The sequence below is a fragment of the Prionailurus viverrinus genome, chromosome E2 (assembly GCF_022837055.1).
Source record: "Prionailurus viverrinus isolate Anna chromosome E2, UM_Priviv_1.0, whole genome shotgun sequence".
NCBI classification, from domain to species: Eukaryota; Metazoa; Chordata; class Mammalia; order Carnivora; family Felidae; genus Prionailurus; species Prionailurus viverrinus.
In genome coordinates, this window is record NC_062575.1 from 31,053,717 (window position 1) to 31,071,279 (window position 17,563).

Consider the following 17,563-nt stretch of genomic DNA (forward strand, 5'->3'; position numbering starts at 1 on the left):
AAAATTCCACAAGCTGGAAAAATAAAACCATCTTCTCTCTGGAGCTGTGGAGAATTCAGGGAACCTTCGCATTCCCCGGGGGATTACTTTATTCCAGAAGTTTGTGCTCCGTGGCCGTTCACCTTCATCCGCTCAGCATACCCTGCATCTTTAGGAATCTGTCAAACGTCCGGGAGGTACATGGTACCCAAGGAATGCAGGCGGGTGTTTATGGGGATCGGGCGCGACTTGATCTCGAGCTGAGGCGCTCCAAACCTCCCGGGGTTATATGGTGGTGCATGCATCTCAGAGTCTTGGGAAAACTAATGGGGTAGAGAGAGATCATGTAACTCAGCTAGAAAAGAATGTAAAATTTTATGATTATATTAAAACGAACAGTGATAAATTACGGATGAGAATTTAAATTTATTAATTTTTAAAGATGAAACAGGAGACACTTAAAAGAAAATGTTTCCCTGGAGTAGAATGCCTAGCCCATGCTCTCACCACACCCCGGACGCTGAGAGGCTGAGTGAAGGGTAATCCAAGTCTATCCTCCTTTGCTGGGTAATCTCAGTGAGAGGGTTCGAAAGGGTCTGGTATGCCTTGGTCCTCAAAGGGATTCCAATCTGGTGCCTTTTTTCCTGCTTCCTGGTCTGATTAAAAAAAAAAAAAAAAATGAGCCAGAGGACCTGGTCCTTACCAATGGAGTAGTAATCTTTAATACAGAGGACCCGCATGAGTTGGAAGAGAAACCTGGGGGAAGCAGGGGTGGGGAGGGAGGGGGTGAGAGAAGAGGAAGGATGTGCTTCACAAATAGGGTGCTTTTCACATCGACAGCCTGGAAAACAGCCAGCTGGCCTTTATCTGCAAGGTAAGGGAGCAGCCAGAGACCCCACCCAAACACCTGTCCTGTTTTCAGTAGGATTTCGGCGGAGTAGACTGGATCCAAAAGAGTGGCTTATAGGCAAGCCGGCCACGAGATGATAAATGAAAGGAAGTACAGTAACTACCACTAATTGGAGCACTCACTATGTGCCAGTTTATTATTTCCTCACCCCATCACCGTCGCGCACCCATTTTCCGGAGGAAGAAACCAAGGCTTGGGGGTACTCTCAAGGGGGACCCCTGGTTGCTACAACAAGTGCACTAGGCAACAGGCTGTCCTTCTCGGCTCTGCCCCTCCATCCACTACAGTGACTGTAAGTGCTCTGGTCGTGGTCACTCCTCTACTTCCTTAGGACCCTCAGGTGGTTCCCACTGCTCTTAGAAGGAAGCCCAGAGACCCAGCATCAGACTCACCTCAAGCCACTGTCCTGGGGCTTAGGACAGTTAAGCAAATGTAGCCGCCAGCCAGGAGCCCATAGCTGAAGGCCACCCCTCCCCCCTCCCTTAACTGACCCCCATTCATCCTTAAGGACTCCACCTAATTTACCCTGATTTAGGTCCCTCTGCCATGCTCCCTGGGTGTCAGGATCCTCCCTTCCACCCCTCACCGTCACTGTCACTGTCCTTGTACTTGTTTGCTCATGGAATTGTGGATCTCCTCCTCCAGGTGCGACGCTCTGGGAGGACAGAGACTATGATCGCCTCCTACACACTGTCTACACCTGTGCCCACGGTGGCCACGGTGGCTATTGAGAAGGTGCTAATTGAGATAAGAATAAACACTGGATTTCCAAGCCGTAGAACAACAGAGGAATGATGTCAAATGTACCTGGATATTTCGGTGATACTGGGTTAAATAAATTATTAAGTATAGCACCTGTTTCGGTTTACTTTTTAATTTTTTTTTTCAACGTGTGTTTATTTTTGAGACAGAGACAGAGCATGAGCGGGGGAGGGGCGGAGAGCGAGGGAGACACCGAATCCGAAGCAGGCTCCGGGCTCCGAACCGTCAGCACAGAGCCCGACGCGGGGCTCGAACCCACGGACCGCGAGATCGTGACCTGAGCCGAAGTCGGACCCTTAACCGGCTGCGCCACCCAGGCGCCCCTCTGTTTACTTTTTAAAATGTGGCTACTAGAAAATTGAAAATTATCACGTGGCCCACATTATGTTTCTGCTGGACAGTATTCGTCTAGACTCAGTGGGATGTCTGGTATGCACGGGGGGTTGTTTTTAATATACATTAATAGAGTGATCTCATCCTCCACGTACATGAAGTAAGAGGCAAATCAGAGTTTGTTGCTCTGTTACTTAAAATCCTTCCGGAGCTTGAAGAAGGAACTCAAGCTCCTCCCCATGGCCTGCAAGGTCCTTCCAGACTGGATCCTGACGGGGACTCTAGCCCAAAGTGTTTGCACATGCTGGTCCTTCTGCCTGGGTCTACCCTTCCATGCCCTCTCTGTCCAGCTTTCTCTGACTTCGAAGTCTCTCTCCGGAAAGTCATCCTGAGTCTTTGGGATGGGATGAGGTGAAAAGCCCCATGGGATTGGGGTGAGAAGCCCCACTGTGTTAGAAGTCATTCATTCATTCGTTCGTTCGTTCGTTCCTTCTATCACTTTATTGCATTAGTTCCTGAGGATCCAACAGGGAGCAAAACGAGAGATGCTGTGTGTCCTCAGGGAGCCTACAGACCTACTCTCCCATCGGAGTCTGGGTTCCTGACACGGACCACGTCTTTCATCTCTGAAGCCCCATCCCCGGCTCATAGCCCAGTGTAGGATGCATGCCCCGTGTTTTTATAGATAACAAAATATGGTACAGGCTAATGCCACAGGTCCCACGCTAACGCATTCAGCAACAGGCGTGTTCCCATTCAAGCCTCGACCTGGGGTGTGGCACTCACCTTCTCCCTTCCTGACTATCCCCCTGGGGGAGGGGCTGGCTCAGCCCTGGAGTTACCAGTTAGGCCAGGCATTTGCTCAGGGATTACTGGGCCCCTTCCAGAAGAGGATTACCTTATGTCCAAACCCACCGAGTGTGGGAACAGACCTCCAAATATTTGCTGAGAGTTTCTGACCTTTACCTTCTGTCCCACGGCCCCCCAGGGCCGTGATGTGAGCTGTCCCGGCAGGTGACTGACAGCTCAGAGCTCCTCCCCTCTTCCTTCTCCCTGCCAGCTCCCAGAGGAGCCTCCCGGACTCAGCCCAGGCCTGGCTGGAAGGGCAGTGCCTCTGCTTAGTCACTCTTAATATCACATAGGGGATGCTCTCCATGTTGACTCTGCTAAGACCAATAATGCCCCTGGTGGTGTCACTTTAATTTGTGCTCCCAAAGGCAAACTGCTGACTTCGGAGCCTTGGAGGATATTGGTTATATTGAAGATGAGGACAGAGTGGGAAACCAGCTCTGATCTGCAGAAGCGGATGGAAGGATGTTGAGGGAGAGCCTGTGCCATTCAAATCCCGCCACCCCACCTCCCGGATGAGCCACTTAACTGGTCCAAAAGGTATCGCGGAAGGTTCTCAGCAACGTTGGGGTTCTCCCTGCAGGCAAAGCCCAGGAGACTGGGCAAGATGGTCACTGTGGACCGAGAGGCAAGAACAGAAGAGGAAGAGGCCGGGCAGAGTCTCAGGCAATACTCCATCCTATCCAGGCTGCGGCTGAAGGCCAGGGTGGAGCAGAAGGAGGAGAGAGGCTGCCTTGGTGGAGAGGGACTTCCAGGAAGAAGATACTAGAACTTCTGAAGGCAGCCATAGGAAGTATAGTGTGCTGGAAACAGAGCGGCCCAATAAAACACTGGAGGCCCAGTGAGATTTGGATTTCAGGGAAATAACACCTTGTTTCCTGAACAACTTCATCGAGACGTCTTTGAATATAAAAAGTGTACATATTTAAGATGTAGAGATGTGCCTTTTGAAAAAATATTTATCTTCGATCCACGCTGTCAGCGCAGAACCCGATGTGGGGCTCGAACCCATGACCCGCGAGATCATGACGTAAGCTGAAGTCAAGAGTCAGATGCTTGACCAGCTAAGCTAACCCAGGAGCCCCCAGAGATGTATCTTAAGATGTAGATGTAGAAATCAAGCTATCACCTCTACAAAGTTACCATTTGTGTGCGTGTCTTGAGATTTAAGTTATAATCTACGGGGGCGCCTGGGTGGCTCAGTCGGTTAAGCATCCGACTTCCGCTCAGGTCATGATCTCACGGTTCGTGAGTTCGAGCTCCGCTGAGCTGTCAGCACAGAGCCTGGAGCCTGCCTCGGATCCTGTGTCTCCCTCTCTCTCTCTACCCCTCCTCAACTCACGGTCTGTCTCTCTCTCTCTCAGAAGTAAATAAACATTAAAAAAATTTTTTTTTAAATAGTGAAACTCATAGACTCAGAGAGGCAAATGGCGGTTGCCAGGAACCAGAAAATGAGGAGGGATTGATCAAAGGCCACGTAATTTTTTTTTTTACTATGGTAAAATACAAGAGACGTAAACGTTACCATTTTAACCACTTTGAAGTATATATATAATTCAGTGGCATTCTTGTGCCACTATCACGTTCTAGTTCCAGATCTTTTTCATCTTCTCAAACAGTAACCCATTAAACATTCCCACCAACCACCCGTCAGGGCGGCCGGAGGGAGAGGGGTCTAAAGGGACACGTGCAGAACCGACGGAGCACACAGTGAAGCCAGCGTGGCTGGCTGCTGACTGACTTGGGGAGCAGAAGAAGAGGTGTCAAGGACTCTGCTTGGGGTTCGGGAGTGTGGGGGGCGTGGGTAGTACCATTGGCAGAGGTGGACCTACCAAAGGGGACTGTGAGTTCAGTTTGGGACATATTAATATTTTCAGAGTGCTCACCCGGTTCCACTGTTTCCCAAGGCTTGCCTCCATGACTATTTAAATCTTCTTCTTCTTCTTTGAGAGAGAGAGAGAGAGAGCACAAGTGGGGGAGGAACAGAGAGAGAGGGGGACAGAGGATCTGAAGCAGGCACCTCATTGACAGCAAAGAGCCTGGTGCAGGGCTCGAACTCACGAACCGTGAGCTCATGACCTGAGCCGAAGTCCGCGACGCTCAATAGACTGAGCCACCGAGGTGCCCCTCCGTGGTTGTATTTAGTCCTCACCAAACCTGCCAAGTGGAGCTCAGAGGGTTGGTAACTTGCCTGCGGCCACCCAGCCGGAGAAGTCGGGTGGCCGGGATTTGACGACAGGCCTCTCAGACACAAGGGCTGTGATGCTCACCGCTGGGCCACGCTGCCCTGTCAGCAGCCCTGCCTTGTGGGAAACCCTAATCCCTCTCTGCCCCGGATGGATATTATGTGCGATTCTCACCGTCTACTCTCGGACAGGCATCACTTTTCCTTTTTTGTGGTTTATACACTCCTGAACTATCTCAAGATTTACCGAAACAAAGCAAAAAAAAAAAGTGGTTCATTTTTAGAATTAAAAAAAGGATAGACCTTAAAAAAAAAAAAAAAAAAATCCAGCCCAACAGGTGAGGAGGCAGGGAAGGCCCAGAGGCCAAGGGGTTTCTGTTGGATGAAAAGACCCCAAAGTAGGTGTCATCGGGACAGGGTCAAAGGAGGAAACATCCAAAGATGTGTGGCTGGGCGAATACCAAGTAACTCACTCCCTAGGACCACAGGAGGGGCTCCCCCGAGGCTGGGAGGGGGCTATGTGGGGGCGTTACCCACATAAGACCGTGCTGGGGAGTCTTTCCACACCCTCCCCCGCAAACTATGTGTCTCTCCTACACCGTAAAGGGTCGGGGGGAGACTTTAAACGGAGCCGTGGTCATGAGGAGAACTCCAGAGAGGTACCTGGGAACAAGATGGCGGGTCTTGCTTCCCTCCAAGGCAGGCTGGTGGGGCCTCTGCCCACGGACGGGGCCCAGACTGGCGGTGGCCCCAGAGACCCCCCCCCAACCCAGCGGCCCCCCATTCTATGGCTTGTGCAGCTGACACTTCCTCAGGCTGCAATCAAGTGTTGGCAGACCCAGCTTCACCTCCTGTCACCTCACTCCCACCCCCAAGCCGGCTTCCCTGAGCCCTCTTGCAGACAGACAGCAAGACTTGCAGACTCCTTCCCTTCACAAGGTAGCAAATACGCCTCCAGGGCTCCCTGAGTCCAGAGTGGTGTTGGCAAAAAAAAATAATAAGCGGGCACAGGGGGGCCATGGGCATGAGTCCAAGCATCAGGGGCATGAGGGCGGCGAGCGAACCTGGGCTCCGCCCGCCCTGCGAAGTTGGGCTCAGGGGAAGGAGTCAGACCCTGTCCTTGGCAAACACTCCGGGTTATCGGAGGTCACGCGGCACTAGTAAGACGGGGCCCGAGCACACGGGATCCTCTACGTCACATCAGTTCAAGGAACAAGGGTGTTGTTGTACCCCCAAGCCTAGCGTTTGAAACAGCAAACGTTTGTTATCCCGGGTCGGGTATCCTGGCTTGGCCTAGCCGGGTCCTCGGGCTCAGCGGCACTCACACAGAGACAGCTCCCCCCCCCATTCAGCCGGCCTCATGAGTGCTGGCCCTTCTCTCTCCACACCTCCCCCCACCCATGACCTCTCTGTCCTCTCTCAGCCCAAACATGGCTTCCTCAGGGAAGTCCCGTGGGACCGTCCCTCCCCGCCAGCAGCATCAGGGTCCCGCCATGAATGGCTTCCGAAGGACTCTAGCCTAATAGACTACTCCTCTGAGACCAAATTCCTTCCCCTGTGAAGACCTTCCTCCAAGGGCGGGACTTCTGTTCTCACTGGAGAACAGTGGGCCATTTTACCAATCCACCTCCCCGTTGCCCATTACCCCAGGCCCAGAAGCATGTGTCTCTCCCCAGGTAGGCCATGCCCCTTGACTGGTCACCACATTTCTACAAGGCCCTGCCCTGGGCTTGGCCCCAACGCGGGGCCTTGTTTTCCTTCCTTTGTACACGGGTTGCGGGGAGCGCTGGCGAGCCGGAGGCCCCACCAGGGCTGAGGGTTCAGCTCCTCTCATAATGGGAGGTCAAAAGAAATGAAAACCCACCTCCCTTGCCCCATCATCTGAATTCCTACATTGGCTATGACATGGCTAAGGGGAAAATATTGGATTTATTTTTATGAGTTAGTCATCACCCTAAGGCCCTTAAGAGAAACCGGGCGAAGTGAATCCATTCAGAAGGTCGGGAGGTCATAGCTAACTTGTAAAAATAAATCCAATATTTTTTACTCTGTCTTATTAGATTTATATGATGCAGACATCCAAGGGAGGTTTGTTTAAAAAAAAAAAATCGTCATTTCCCAGCACTATTTAGAAGATTTTTTTCCTTGCCTCAACCAAATACCCATGCCATCTCTAGGTTCTCTGACTGCGTGGCAATCCCTCGATTTTTAAAATGGAAACTTTTTTGAAACGAACACCTGAGAGTCTCCATCTCCCTTCCAACATTGCCTCTCCACAGAAACCAGCACCAATATTTCTGAGCCTGAAGTAGCCAAACACAAAGGTTGGAAATAACGGAATATGTTTGTTGGCTAAGGCTATGGGCAGGTGCAAACATTCACTTTTTGGGGTGCCAGGTAAGCGTCCGACTTTGGCTCCTGTCATGACGTCACAGTTTGTGAGTTCGAGCCCCGCACTGGGCTCTGTGCTGACAGTGCGGAGCCTGCTTGGGATACCGTGTCCACGTCTCTCTCTCTGCCCACTGCCCCTCACTTGCTCTCCTATGTCTCTCTCTAAATAAAAATAAACTTTTAAAACTTATTAAAAAAAAACCTCACTTTTCATCTGAAAAAATAAAGCAGTAGAAGCAGTGAATAGACCCACTGCCATCACTCAGGAAACACACTGCATCGCCCACACGCTCCTGTCTCCCGCTGCCCGGCTGGTTCTCCCTCAGCTGGCATCTCTCAGGTGCCAGTGGGGGCCTGGGCTGCTCAGAGGTTTTCGGGGATGGTCAGCGAAAGTCCGCCCTCCCTCCTGGATACCTGCTCAAGCCCCCTCCCCTTTCTCTCCTTCCTCGCTGTCCGTACGTTGACTTTCTCTGCAACAGTTTGGAATTTAATTGTAATTGTTTTCTGCCCCCAAGTCTGACTCCCCTCCTGCATTAGCTTGCTCCGGCTGTCAGAACAAAGTGACACAGACGGGGTAGCTAAGCCACAGAAATGTATTTGCTCTCCGTTCCACAGGCTGGAAGTCCAAGATCAAGGTGTGGGTAAGCCTGGTCTCTTCTGAGGCCTCTCTCCTTGGCTTGCAGACGGCCACCTGCTTGCTGTGTCCTCGTGTGGTCTTTGTCCGGGTGTGTGCCCGTGTCTAGTCTCTAAATTCCCCCTTCAGAAGGACACCAGTCCGATTAGAGTCCAGTCTAAAGACTTTCTTTTCCCTTAATTTCCTTTTTAAAGATCCTACCTCCTACAGTGATGTTCTGAAGTACGAGGACTTAGGGCTTCACCATTTGAACTTGGGGCGCCAAAATTCAGCCCAGGATGCCCTCCCAGCTGGACGCCAAGGGTTCCACTGGCAAGGAGGGTCTTTGCTCAAACAGTGGGGCAGAAGGGGCTTGGCCAATGCCAGGGGCATCAAACCTCCACAGTAAGAGACACAATGATGTGCGAATCATCTTTTAGACTGTCACGTTACCCTCATTCCTGTTACTTCCCAGCTGTGAAATATCTCATTTATGTGCATGTGCCCTCAGACATTCCCTTCTCTCGGATCACTTTTCTCTAACTACAGAACCCCTTCGGATAGAAAAAGAAGTTAACGGGATTAACTGTTTAATCGGCCAATTATGAATGGTGGGAACGTGGGTAGCCCTCATGGTCTGCTGTGTTTCAACCTCTTTCTTGAAACTGAAGTTTCGAATTATCCGGTGTTCTCAGGAGAAAAGCCATCAGTTTCTGCTGTAAATTTCCAAGGCCTCTTTCCAGCCTGTGATAAATACCCAAAGCTAGCCAGATTGATCCTGCTGGGCTTACGTGTCCCAGCTCCCCTTGGAGAGCATGTGAGCAATAATCATCACATGACTGTCTGGCCTGCCAGCCCTAGCTCTTGCCTCTCCCACCCCCAACCCCTCCCCTACCCCTTCTGAAGGATGCAAGGGAGACACCCGGGCAAACCCATTAGGCCAGGAGGCCCAGAGGAGGGTCAGTTCTGGCGTTTTACAATAAACGTTAAATGGCGTTTATCCATCAGCCAGTCCGTTACATTTTTTTAAAGTTTATTTTATTTATTTTGAGAGAGACCGTGAGCAGGGGAGCGGCGGAGAGAGACAGGAAGAGAGAGAATCCCAAGCAGGCTCCACGCTCAGTGCAGAGCCCGATGCGGGACTCGATCCCATGAGCCGTGAGATCGTGACCTGAGCCAAAACCGAGAGTCGGACGCTCGACCGACCAAGCCGCCTGGGCGCCCCATCGGCCAGCGCTTTAAATTCTTACCATCGCAAGCTTCGTTCGCTCTCACGGACAGGTCTTTATGCGAGCCAACTAAGCCGTTCTCTGAATGGTATGATTTTAAGGGCACTGAAAGACCGTGGGCCTCCAAATTCCACCATTAAAGCCACTCCTTTGAATTAAAGAAATATTGCTCAAAGTGGGCTCTGTGAAACCCCAAGTTCATATAAGGCAGTACTGGGGGGGGGGGGGAGGGCAAGGAGGAGTTCTTTAAGGGAAGGGAGGGAGACTACATTCTCTTTTACGCACTGTTTTCCCAGATCCTGGCGTGAGGACTGCCACATAGCATAGTCTATGAATCTACGGAGGGTGGTTAGATGGTCAAAGAAGTCTGGGAGCACCAAAAGCCAAATGAAGGGAGCTTTCTTCCTTCGGGCCTCCTCAGAGCTTTGGTGAGCTTGGGACATGCCAAGCGAGGGAGCTTCTCTGCAAATATTTATTTGGGGTTAATAATTTCCAAGTGCAGGTAACCACCTGACCAAGCCACCTGTGTCCCGTGGTGCATTTTCTAGATTGAGAGCTTCACCTGCTCCAGGAGGACACAGAAGGGGATGTGGAGGGGTGTAAGCCTGATAAAAAGTGGCCTTTGGGGGGACTTGAGAAGCAGCTGTGTAGACAGGAATCCCGAAGGTCCTCAAGGCCCATTTGAGGGAAAGTCTGACGGAAGGCGCCGTCTCCGGAATGTGCCCGAGTCAACGTGTTTTGGTGACACCAGGGCTGGGAGAGAGCAATAGAGGGTTTGGGGATGACGTCAGTTTGCTGGCATTTGTCACCCAGTCCCCAGCAGGGCGGCACATGTCTAGAGCAGGGGAGTCTTCTTGGGGGGGACGGGGGAACAAGCAGGGGTGCAGAAGGACGAGGAAGGAGACAAGCCAGTAGAGCAGAGACTTGGGGCCTGGCACAGCCATCGACGCGGGTGGGGGTGTGGAGTTGGGACCCCAAAGGGCCCTGAAGACAAATGTTACATAATTCAGGTGTGTCCAAGCCTGACCCTGCTCCCTGATGCCACCAAATAAACACCACGCCCTCATTAAGAAGCGAAGTAGGCTCTTCTCATTCTAGAAAAAAGAGAGACAGAGACAGGCAGAGACAGAACAGTTCCCATTCCTCAAAGCTTCAATCTCACCCACCCTCTGATGGGCGGCTGGCATGATGTGCACAAAACAAGGGCAATTTAAAACTCAGGAATCCCGGCTTTCAATAATTCCCTGCAAGGCTTCCGTCTGCGGAAGAGTAAATAACACCAGTGCTACAAACCCTGGGAGCAAAATCTCCAATAACCGCGCCATGCTTATAAACTTTCCCAATTTTCTGCAAATCTCCACCGCGTCTCCCTCGACTTGGGTCTGTATCAGATTTTTTTTTTTTTCTTTATTGAACATCTGCCTTGGGAGCCACTGTCACAAAAAGTAATAAACACATCAATCCAAAAGAAAAAGAGAGGATTGTGCAGCCCAAACTACGTAGCCAATCAAATTGGCAGCTGGCGCCCACACGGGCAGGGCGAGGGCAGAGACACTCTTCCTGGACGATTTTTCGGGGGGGGGGTGCGGGGGGCCGGTTGGGGGGGCCGGTTGCGGGGGGGGGGGGGCATGCGTCCAACCTGCGCGCGCCTTCCTGATATGTTAATTGCAGTTTCTGACGCTAATTGCAGATTTCAACCTTTGCTGAGATTTCAAGCCCTGGGATTAATTTGTAAGTCTTAGGTGCAGCCAAAATTTGACAGCTCTTGTCTTGCCCTGGCCTCCTCCAAAATATTAAGGGAACAAGGGAGAGATGTGTCTTGGAATAAAGAGTTCCTCTAAAAGAAATAAATCCACACAATAAATGATTGCCTCTCAAGCCACTGCCCGTGGATTCTGCAAACATGTGCTGGAAACGTGATTGCGGTGTTCGGGGGTCCCCGAAGGCCCCTCCCTCCCCACCCAAATAACAACAGCAAAAAATTATGCCTGAAAGGGGAGACAAAAGCAATTTATGTTTTCCAGTTATCGTCCCAGAAATAGCCAATGATTACTTGCATACCGAACAGACGAAATCAAATCTTTCACTCCTGCTTAAAAAAAAAAAAAATCCTATTACAAATTACATTTAACTCACGTGTGTATAGTTTGCCAGTTCTTATCCAATTGTAAATTAGACCAGGGTTGCCTGTTGGGAGCGAAAAGTGGCTTTTGAAACATGTCTTATTGACTGGGTATAAATTACCTGCAGCAGATTTGTGAAGCAAATTTGAAGCAGGAGGTGCCTCCAGGCAATACTGTATTGATTGTAGATTGATAGTCAGCTGATTTTAAGGTGAAAAATAAATATTGTTTTAGCAGCAATTTAATTAACAAATCATTGCACCAGTGGTAAGAATACTGTGTTGTCTAATGCAGGGATTTGAGCTCTTTTTTTTTTTTTCAATTATCTGATAAATGCTTAGTTTCACGCGTAGATAAATTGTCTTTAGTTATCACTCTCCGTCTCTGTGAATCCACATAAAGCAAAATAATGGTCGTGGGCACCTTGTTCATTTTTCTTTAGACTCTAGAAGTGAGGTTTTCCCTGCGCCTCAACGAAAAGAACACACTCTCCTCTTCAGCACTGGCAAAACCCGGAGTTAATGCTGGGGCGCCTGGGTGGCTCCGTCGGTTGGGCGTCTGGCTCTTGGTTTCAGCTCAGATCATGATCTCAGGGCTCGTGGGTTCAAGCCCCACATTGGGCTCTGTGCTGACGGTGCGGAGCCTGCTTGGAATTCTCTGTCTCTCTGCCCCTCTCCTGCCCTCTCTCTCTCAAAATAAACAAATGAGCTTTTAAAAAAATTGAAAAAAAAAAACCACCTTGAGTTGGGCTGTTTGTAGCAGAGCCCTAGTGGGACGGCCAGAACCTGGGGGGAGTCAGGAGTCCTCCCTGTGGGGTCAGCTCTGTCCTCAGGCGGTCATGTGATCTCGGGCGCATCACTGCACTTCTTCCAGCCCCTGTTCCTTGGTGGGTTAGATCTTCCCTAAAGTAATTGTGAGAGAAACAACTAGTTCTTGGAGGTAGAAGATCCGGTTGGTAGTTTCTGCCTGGTCCCATGGTGTAAATTCTCCCTCGGTGGTTGATTTCAGGCAGCCAGCTGGACTCCACGCGTAGCTGGAGAGAGATGCCTCCAGCCCCCTCCGACCAGCTCTAGGACTACAGCGATGAATATTAATATGATTTCGCATTAATAGCATGTCCAAAACATCCAGCTTTTCTCATTTTGTTCTTTTAGGGGGGAAGACGAAGGTAGACAATAACGAAATCCTCTAACGGGGAGATAACCTCTATGCGGGTTCCCAGAAATCCTCGACTGAACCAATTTTTAAAAAGTATCTTTTCTCCCTTAGTACGAAAGTACTACACAGGCAAGGAAAAGAATGCAGGGAAATTCAGGAAAGCAAAAAGGATAAAAATGTTTAAATCCCTATCATTACCTCACCCAGGGATTAACATGTTGGGGAACTGCTGATTCCATTATTTCTCTCTTCTCTCTCTCTCTTTCTCCCTTACACACACACACACACACACACACACGCGCGCGCGCGCGCGCGCGCACACACACTTCTGCAAAAATGAGATCAAACACGGTTTTGTGAGTGTTGTTCACCAACGAGAATGCTACCATGTCATTAAATATTCCTGCATTATTTTAAGGGCTGCATCACCAAGCTTTAATCAATCAGTCCTGTATTTCTGACCTCCAGGCTGTTTCCAGTTGTCTGTTAACGTAAGACAACTGTGTATTCATCATGGACCGAATCTTTGTACACAGCCGTAATTATTGCTGATGAATCAATTGCAAGGACGGGAACTGAGCTATCTACTAATGTATTTTTGTTTTTAAAGATCAAACTTGTCACTGAAAGAAACCCGTTATTATCATCTTTGTGTAAGATGAGAGAAACCCGTGGCCTAGGGACAGGCCCAACGTTGATTGAGTGGCGTTATGTGGTCCGTTTCGTTGGTAATTTTCATTTGCTTTATTTTGTTTTATTTTTGCAATGAAGAGCCAATGAAGAGTTGGTTGCTATCAGTTTTGTCTGTCAAATACCACCGTTCTTCGTAAGGGTGACCCCTGAACATGGAAGAAGGGGCCCAGGAGACCAGTCCCCCGTCCCTCTTTGCATTTCAGGGCAGTCTGCCTGGGAAGGAAGTAGGAGAGACCTTCACAGAAGCCCATGGGCGCTTCCCACCTGGGAGATGGCAGGAAGAGTGGGCAGGGAGGGCTCTGTGCACATAGGCCTGAGGAAAGAGGCCATCTGAAGGGCAAAAGAAGCCCCTCTTTTGGGGGCACCTGGGTGCACCTCAGTCCATTAAGGGCACTGGGGGCACCTCAGTCCATTAAGGGCATTGGGGGCACCTCAGTCCATTAAGCTTCGGACTTCAGCTCACGTCACGATCTCATGGTCGGTGAGTGCCAGCCCTGCATCGGCTTCACAGCTGTCAGCACAGAGCCTCCTTCAAATCCTCTGTCCACCACCCGCCCCCCCCCCCGCCTCTCCCCTGCTCGTGCTTTCTCTCTCCCCCAAAAATAAATAAAAATTTTTTTTAAAAAATTAAAAAAGAAGCCCTGCGTTTGCCACAGAGACTTACTGCGAGAAGTAGACAGCTTTAGGACATTTCTGATTTGCCTTTTCAATAATATTCAAGAGGACACTGAAGCCCAAAATGAGAGCAAGCAGGCCGGGAAAGAAACAATCTGAGATAAGGGAAGAGTGAATGGAGAGAAAACACAATTGATTAATTAAAAACCATCATCTGAACAGCAGGTTGGATACTGCAGAAAATCAATTTAATGAGGTAAGAGACAAATTCAAGACATCTTCCATTATACACATGGGGACGTTTGATAGATACCGATTTACGGTGACAGAGAAAAATGACCAAAGACGCATTTCAAAAACTTAAAGGTTGCCACTAACTGAACAAAAATGGAGTATGTCCTTCTAGATTATTTGTTTAACAATAGGAAGAAAGTAAATTTAATCTGTATGGTTTTTTTTTTTTTAAAGGAAGGAGGGAAAACTCAAACAAGCCTAAAAAAGAAAACAAAATAGTAGAAAGCAAATATTACTATCAGAGTCCATAATCAGATTAACTATTAAATATAAAGCCATACAAATGAGTTAACACTATTAAGTTTAGAAGTTTTCAGATAGACTAAAAAAAAGTTGCTATTTAGTTGGATAATCTTAAAAGAGAAGGGCTCAAAAGTATTAAATAAGGATATAAAAAATTAAATAATATAAGGCTGATTTAATATACACATATCAAGCCATGTTCCCCACAGAAAAGACCAAATTCTTTTCAATTTTCCATAGGATCGGGGCACCTGGGTGGCTGTCAGTTAAGCGTTCGACTTCAGCTCAGGTCATGATGTCACAGCACGTGGGTTCGAGCCCAGAATGGGGCTCTGTGCTGACAGCTCAGCCTGGAGCCCGCTTCGGATTCTGTGTCTCCCTCTCTCTCTGCTCTTCCCCCCACTAGTGCTCTCTGTGTCTCTCAAAAATGCACATTAAAAAAAAAAAAGGAAGTGAAAAATAATCCAACAAGTGACAAAGTGCCTGTATTTAATGGCGGGCATGGAGAAACCCCGAGAAGAATCTGGAGAGTCGAGAAGGCCGTGGAGAACCCCTCCTATTAGAAGGGGCAGGGCTCAGCGTGAGGACGGCACGGGGACTCGAGCAGAGGCCCTGATTCCAAAATGCTGAGCTGAGAGATAAAAGAGAGGTGGGGGTGAGAGGTGCTGGAGGTGAGGCCCACCTGGTTTTCTCATTTTCCTTGCCCTTTTGTTTGTTTTTTCCAGGAAAAAAAATTCCATGCATATATGTGTGTATATATATATATATATATATATGTATATATATATATGTATATATATATACATATATATATATATATGCAAACCTTTTGAGTTGTTTTCCAGATTTAAATGGAGTAAAAATGATACATTCTAAGGTTTTCCAAGTGCTTTGAGACATCGTTCCTGTAGCTCCTCCTACTAACCCTTTAATTCGGTGGCCTGGGTAGTATTGTGCCCATTTGACAGAGGATGGATGAGAACACTGAGGCCGGGAGAAGTTAACTGGTTGGCCCGGAGTCACGGAGGGGCGGAGCCGATTCCTGAGTCCGGAACTCCCGACTCGAAGCCCAGGGTCCTTTACCAACAACCGCAGGGCCTCAACCTGTCTCACGAGTAAATAAAAGGCACACTCGAGGGACTGGAGATGGTTCTAAAAGGGTGAGCGTAGCTAACAGGAACAGCTATTACACATGAACTCTTCTGTTGAGCTCTCACCCTGCTCTTTGCCTCATTCTTCTCTTTAATGAAATGGGAAAGTGGTCGGGGCTTCCGCGGCCCCTGTCTTGTCCCTTTGCGGTGATCCTGCCTGCTTGTCCGCTGACGGCAGACCAGGCGGTGGCAGCGGGACAGCCCGTCCCTGAGGCCGCGGCGGCCAGAGTGACCTCCCCGCATCGGTCCGGGCCCCGGGGTGGGCAGGGGCCCCAGGGAGGGAGGGAGGGCGGCTGCCTTCCTCATGCGGGTGAGGCCTCGGCCCCCCTCCCATGTGACTTGCCCTTGGCCGAGGACAGGGCTCTCTGAACTCCGGACTTGGTTGGCTTTTTAGTTCGAGGCTTGGCACAAAGATTTATGTTCCTACTGTGACCACATTCACCATCCATCACGATTAGTTACAATAAAATCTCTCTTCGTGTTTTTAAAAGCCCTTCGACTTACATTCCATTATACAGTTAACATATCGCAGATGGTCGGGCCATTGTTCAACCGGAGAACCATGTTTTGATCTCTGAAAAGGAGGGCAGGGAACCAGCGCTTGACCTCCCCAGAGGCCCTCGAGACCCCGGGCCTGGAGTAGAGGAGAGAGAACAAAGAAGGGGGGCCTGGCTCACTCCCGAGAACTCGGTGGCCAGACTGAAGCGAGTGGCTGAACAAAGAAGAAAGGCTTGGGTTACCGCCTTTTTCTTGAGGGAAGTTAACCTGGATGCCCTCTGGTCCCTAGAACATCCAGTCTGCCTCCCCTCGGAGGCCCTCTCCAGGCTGGCCCGCGTCCGACTCATTCAATTAACATTGGCTCAAAGCCCCTGCTGGGAACTCAGATGTCCAGAGGTGAAGGGGACGATTATTGATGGTGTCTCCCCAAACTTCCAGCCTCCCCAGCCTGGTCTCGATAAATGGCCCTCGCCGGGTAGCCCAGGCCCCTGTGGCAAATATTGTCCTGCTCTCAGATTGTGTCTCCCCTGCCGTGGGAGGATTCTGCTGTCCTCCTCACGGCCTGACACCTGCAGCGTGTTCTGACCCTTGCCCCTGACATCAGGCTTGGCCACGTGGCTTGCTTCAGCCAATGGCATGTGGGAGGACGTAAAGTGGGCAGAAGCCTGAAGAGCCGTCGGGTGTTCCTGCCAGTTCTCTTTCCTGTTTCCGATCCCTCCGTCTCTGGAGTGGATCCCACCAGCAGCCCACAGCGGCCCGCAGCCAACGCGGGACCTAACTTTGTTTTAGGAGCTGCTGAGATTCTGGGGCTGTTTGGAGCTGCGGCATAGCTCAGGAAGATCGGGGGAACTCAGGCCCCAAACTCGGGGGCCACCCCTGACCTCCTTCCTCCCCTCAGCTTCCACGTCAGGATACCCCAAGTCAGGCCATCCCTGCCGCCACCGGCTCCAGCCGTGGCCCCCGGGCCCCGCAGCTAGACGGGATGTCAAGCAGCAGCAATTAGACGAGGCCACGCCCGTGCCTCAACCACCTTCCAAGACTTCTCAAAGCTTTTTCCAAGAAAAGTCCGACTCCTGACCCACGCGTGTGCCCCGTGTGACCGAGCTCTTCCCAGTTTTCCATGGCAGCTCATCCTTCTCTCTGCCAGGTTCGCTGGGCATCCGCCTCCTGGGCGTCCTCTGCCTTCCGCAAACGTGCCAATTCTTTTCTTGTCCCCCGATTCCCTGCCTGGACTGTTGTCCCCAGATCTAGTCACCTCTCCAGGAAGCAGCACATATGCAGCCTCCTCAGAGACTTCTTCCCTGACCCGGCTCCCCGACCCCCGGTCAATTTCAGTGCATTTATAATTATCTCGTTTGTAACTTTTTTGCTCTCTGTCTACCCCTACACCCCACGCTAGAATATAATCCCCATGAAAGAGGGGACAATTGTCTTTTCCTCTGACGCCTCCCCAATGCCCGGCATGTGGGTGCTTGATAGAATGTGCTGAGTAGGTAACAACTAACATTCATTGAGTGCATGCACGTATTAACTCATT

At 50.2% G+C, this 17,563-nt stretch overlaps 1 protein-coding gene across 1 annotated transcript in view; it reads right to left on the reverse strand.

Moving 5' to 3' along the window:
* Nucleotides 1-556: 556 nt before the first annotated feature.
* FTO (FTO alpha-ketoglutarate dependent dioxygenase) overlaps nt 557-17,563 on the reverse strand; it is a 435,167-nt gene continuing 418,160 nt past the window's right edge. Inside the window, exon 9 of the mRNA XM_047835973.1 lies at nt 557-635. Coding sequence (XP_047691929.1) covers nt 593-635 — 43 coding nt within the window. The 3' untranslated portion in view covers nt 557-592. The remainder of the gene's footprint in view (nt 636-17,563) is intronic.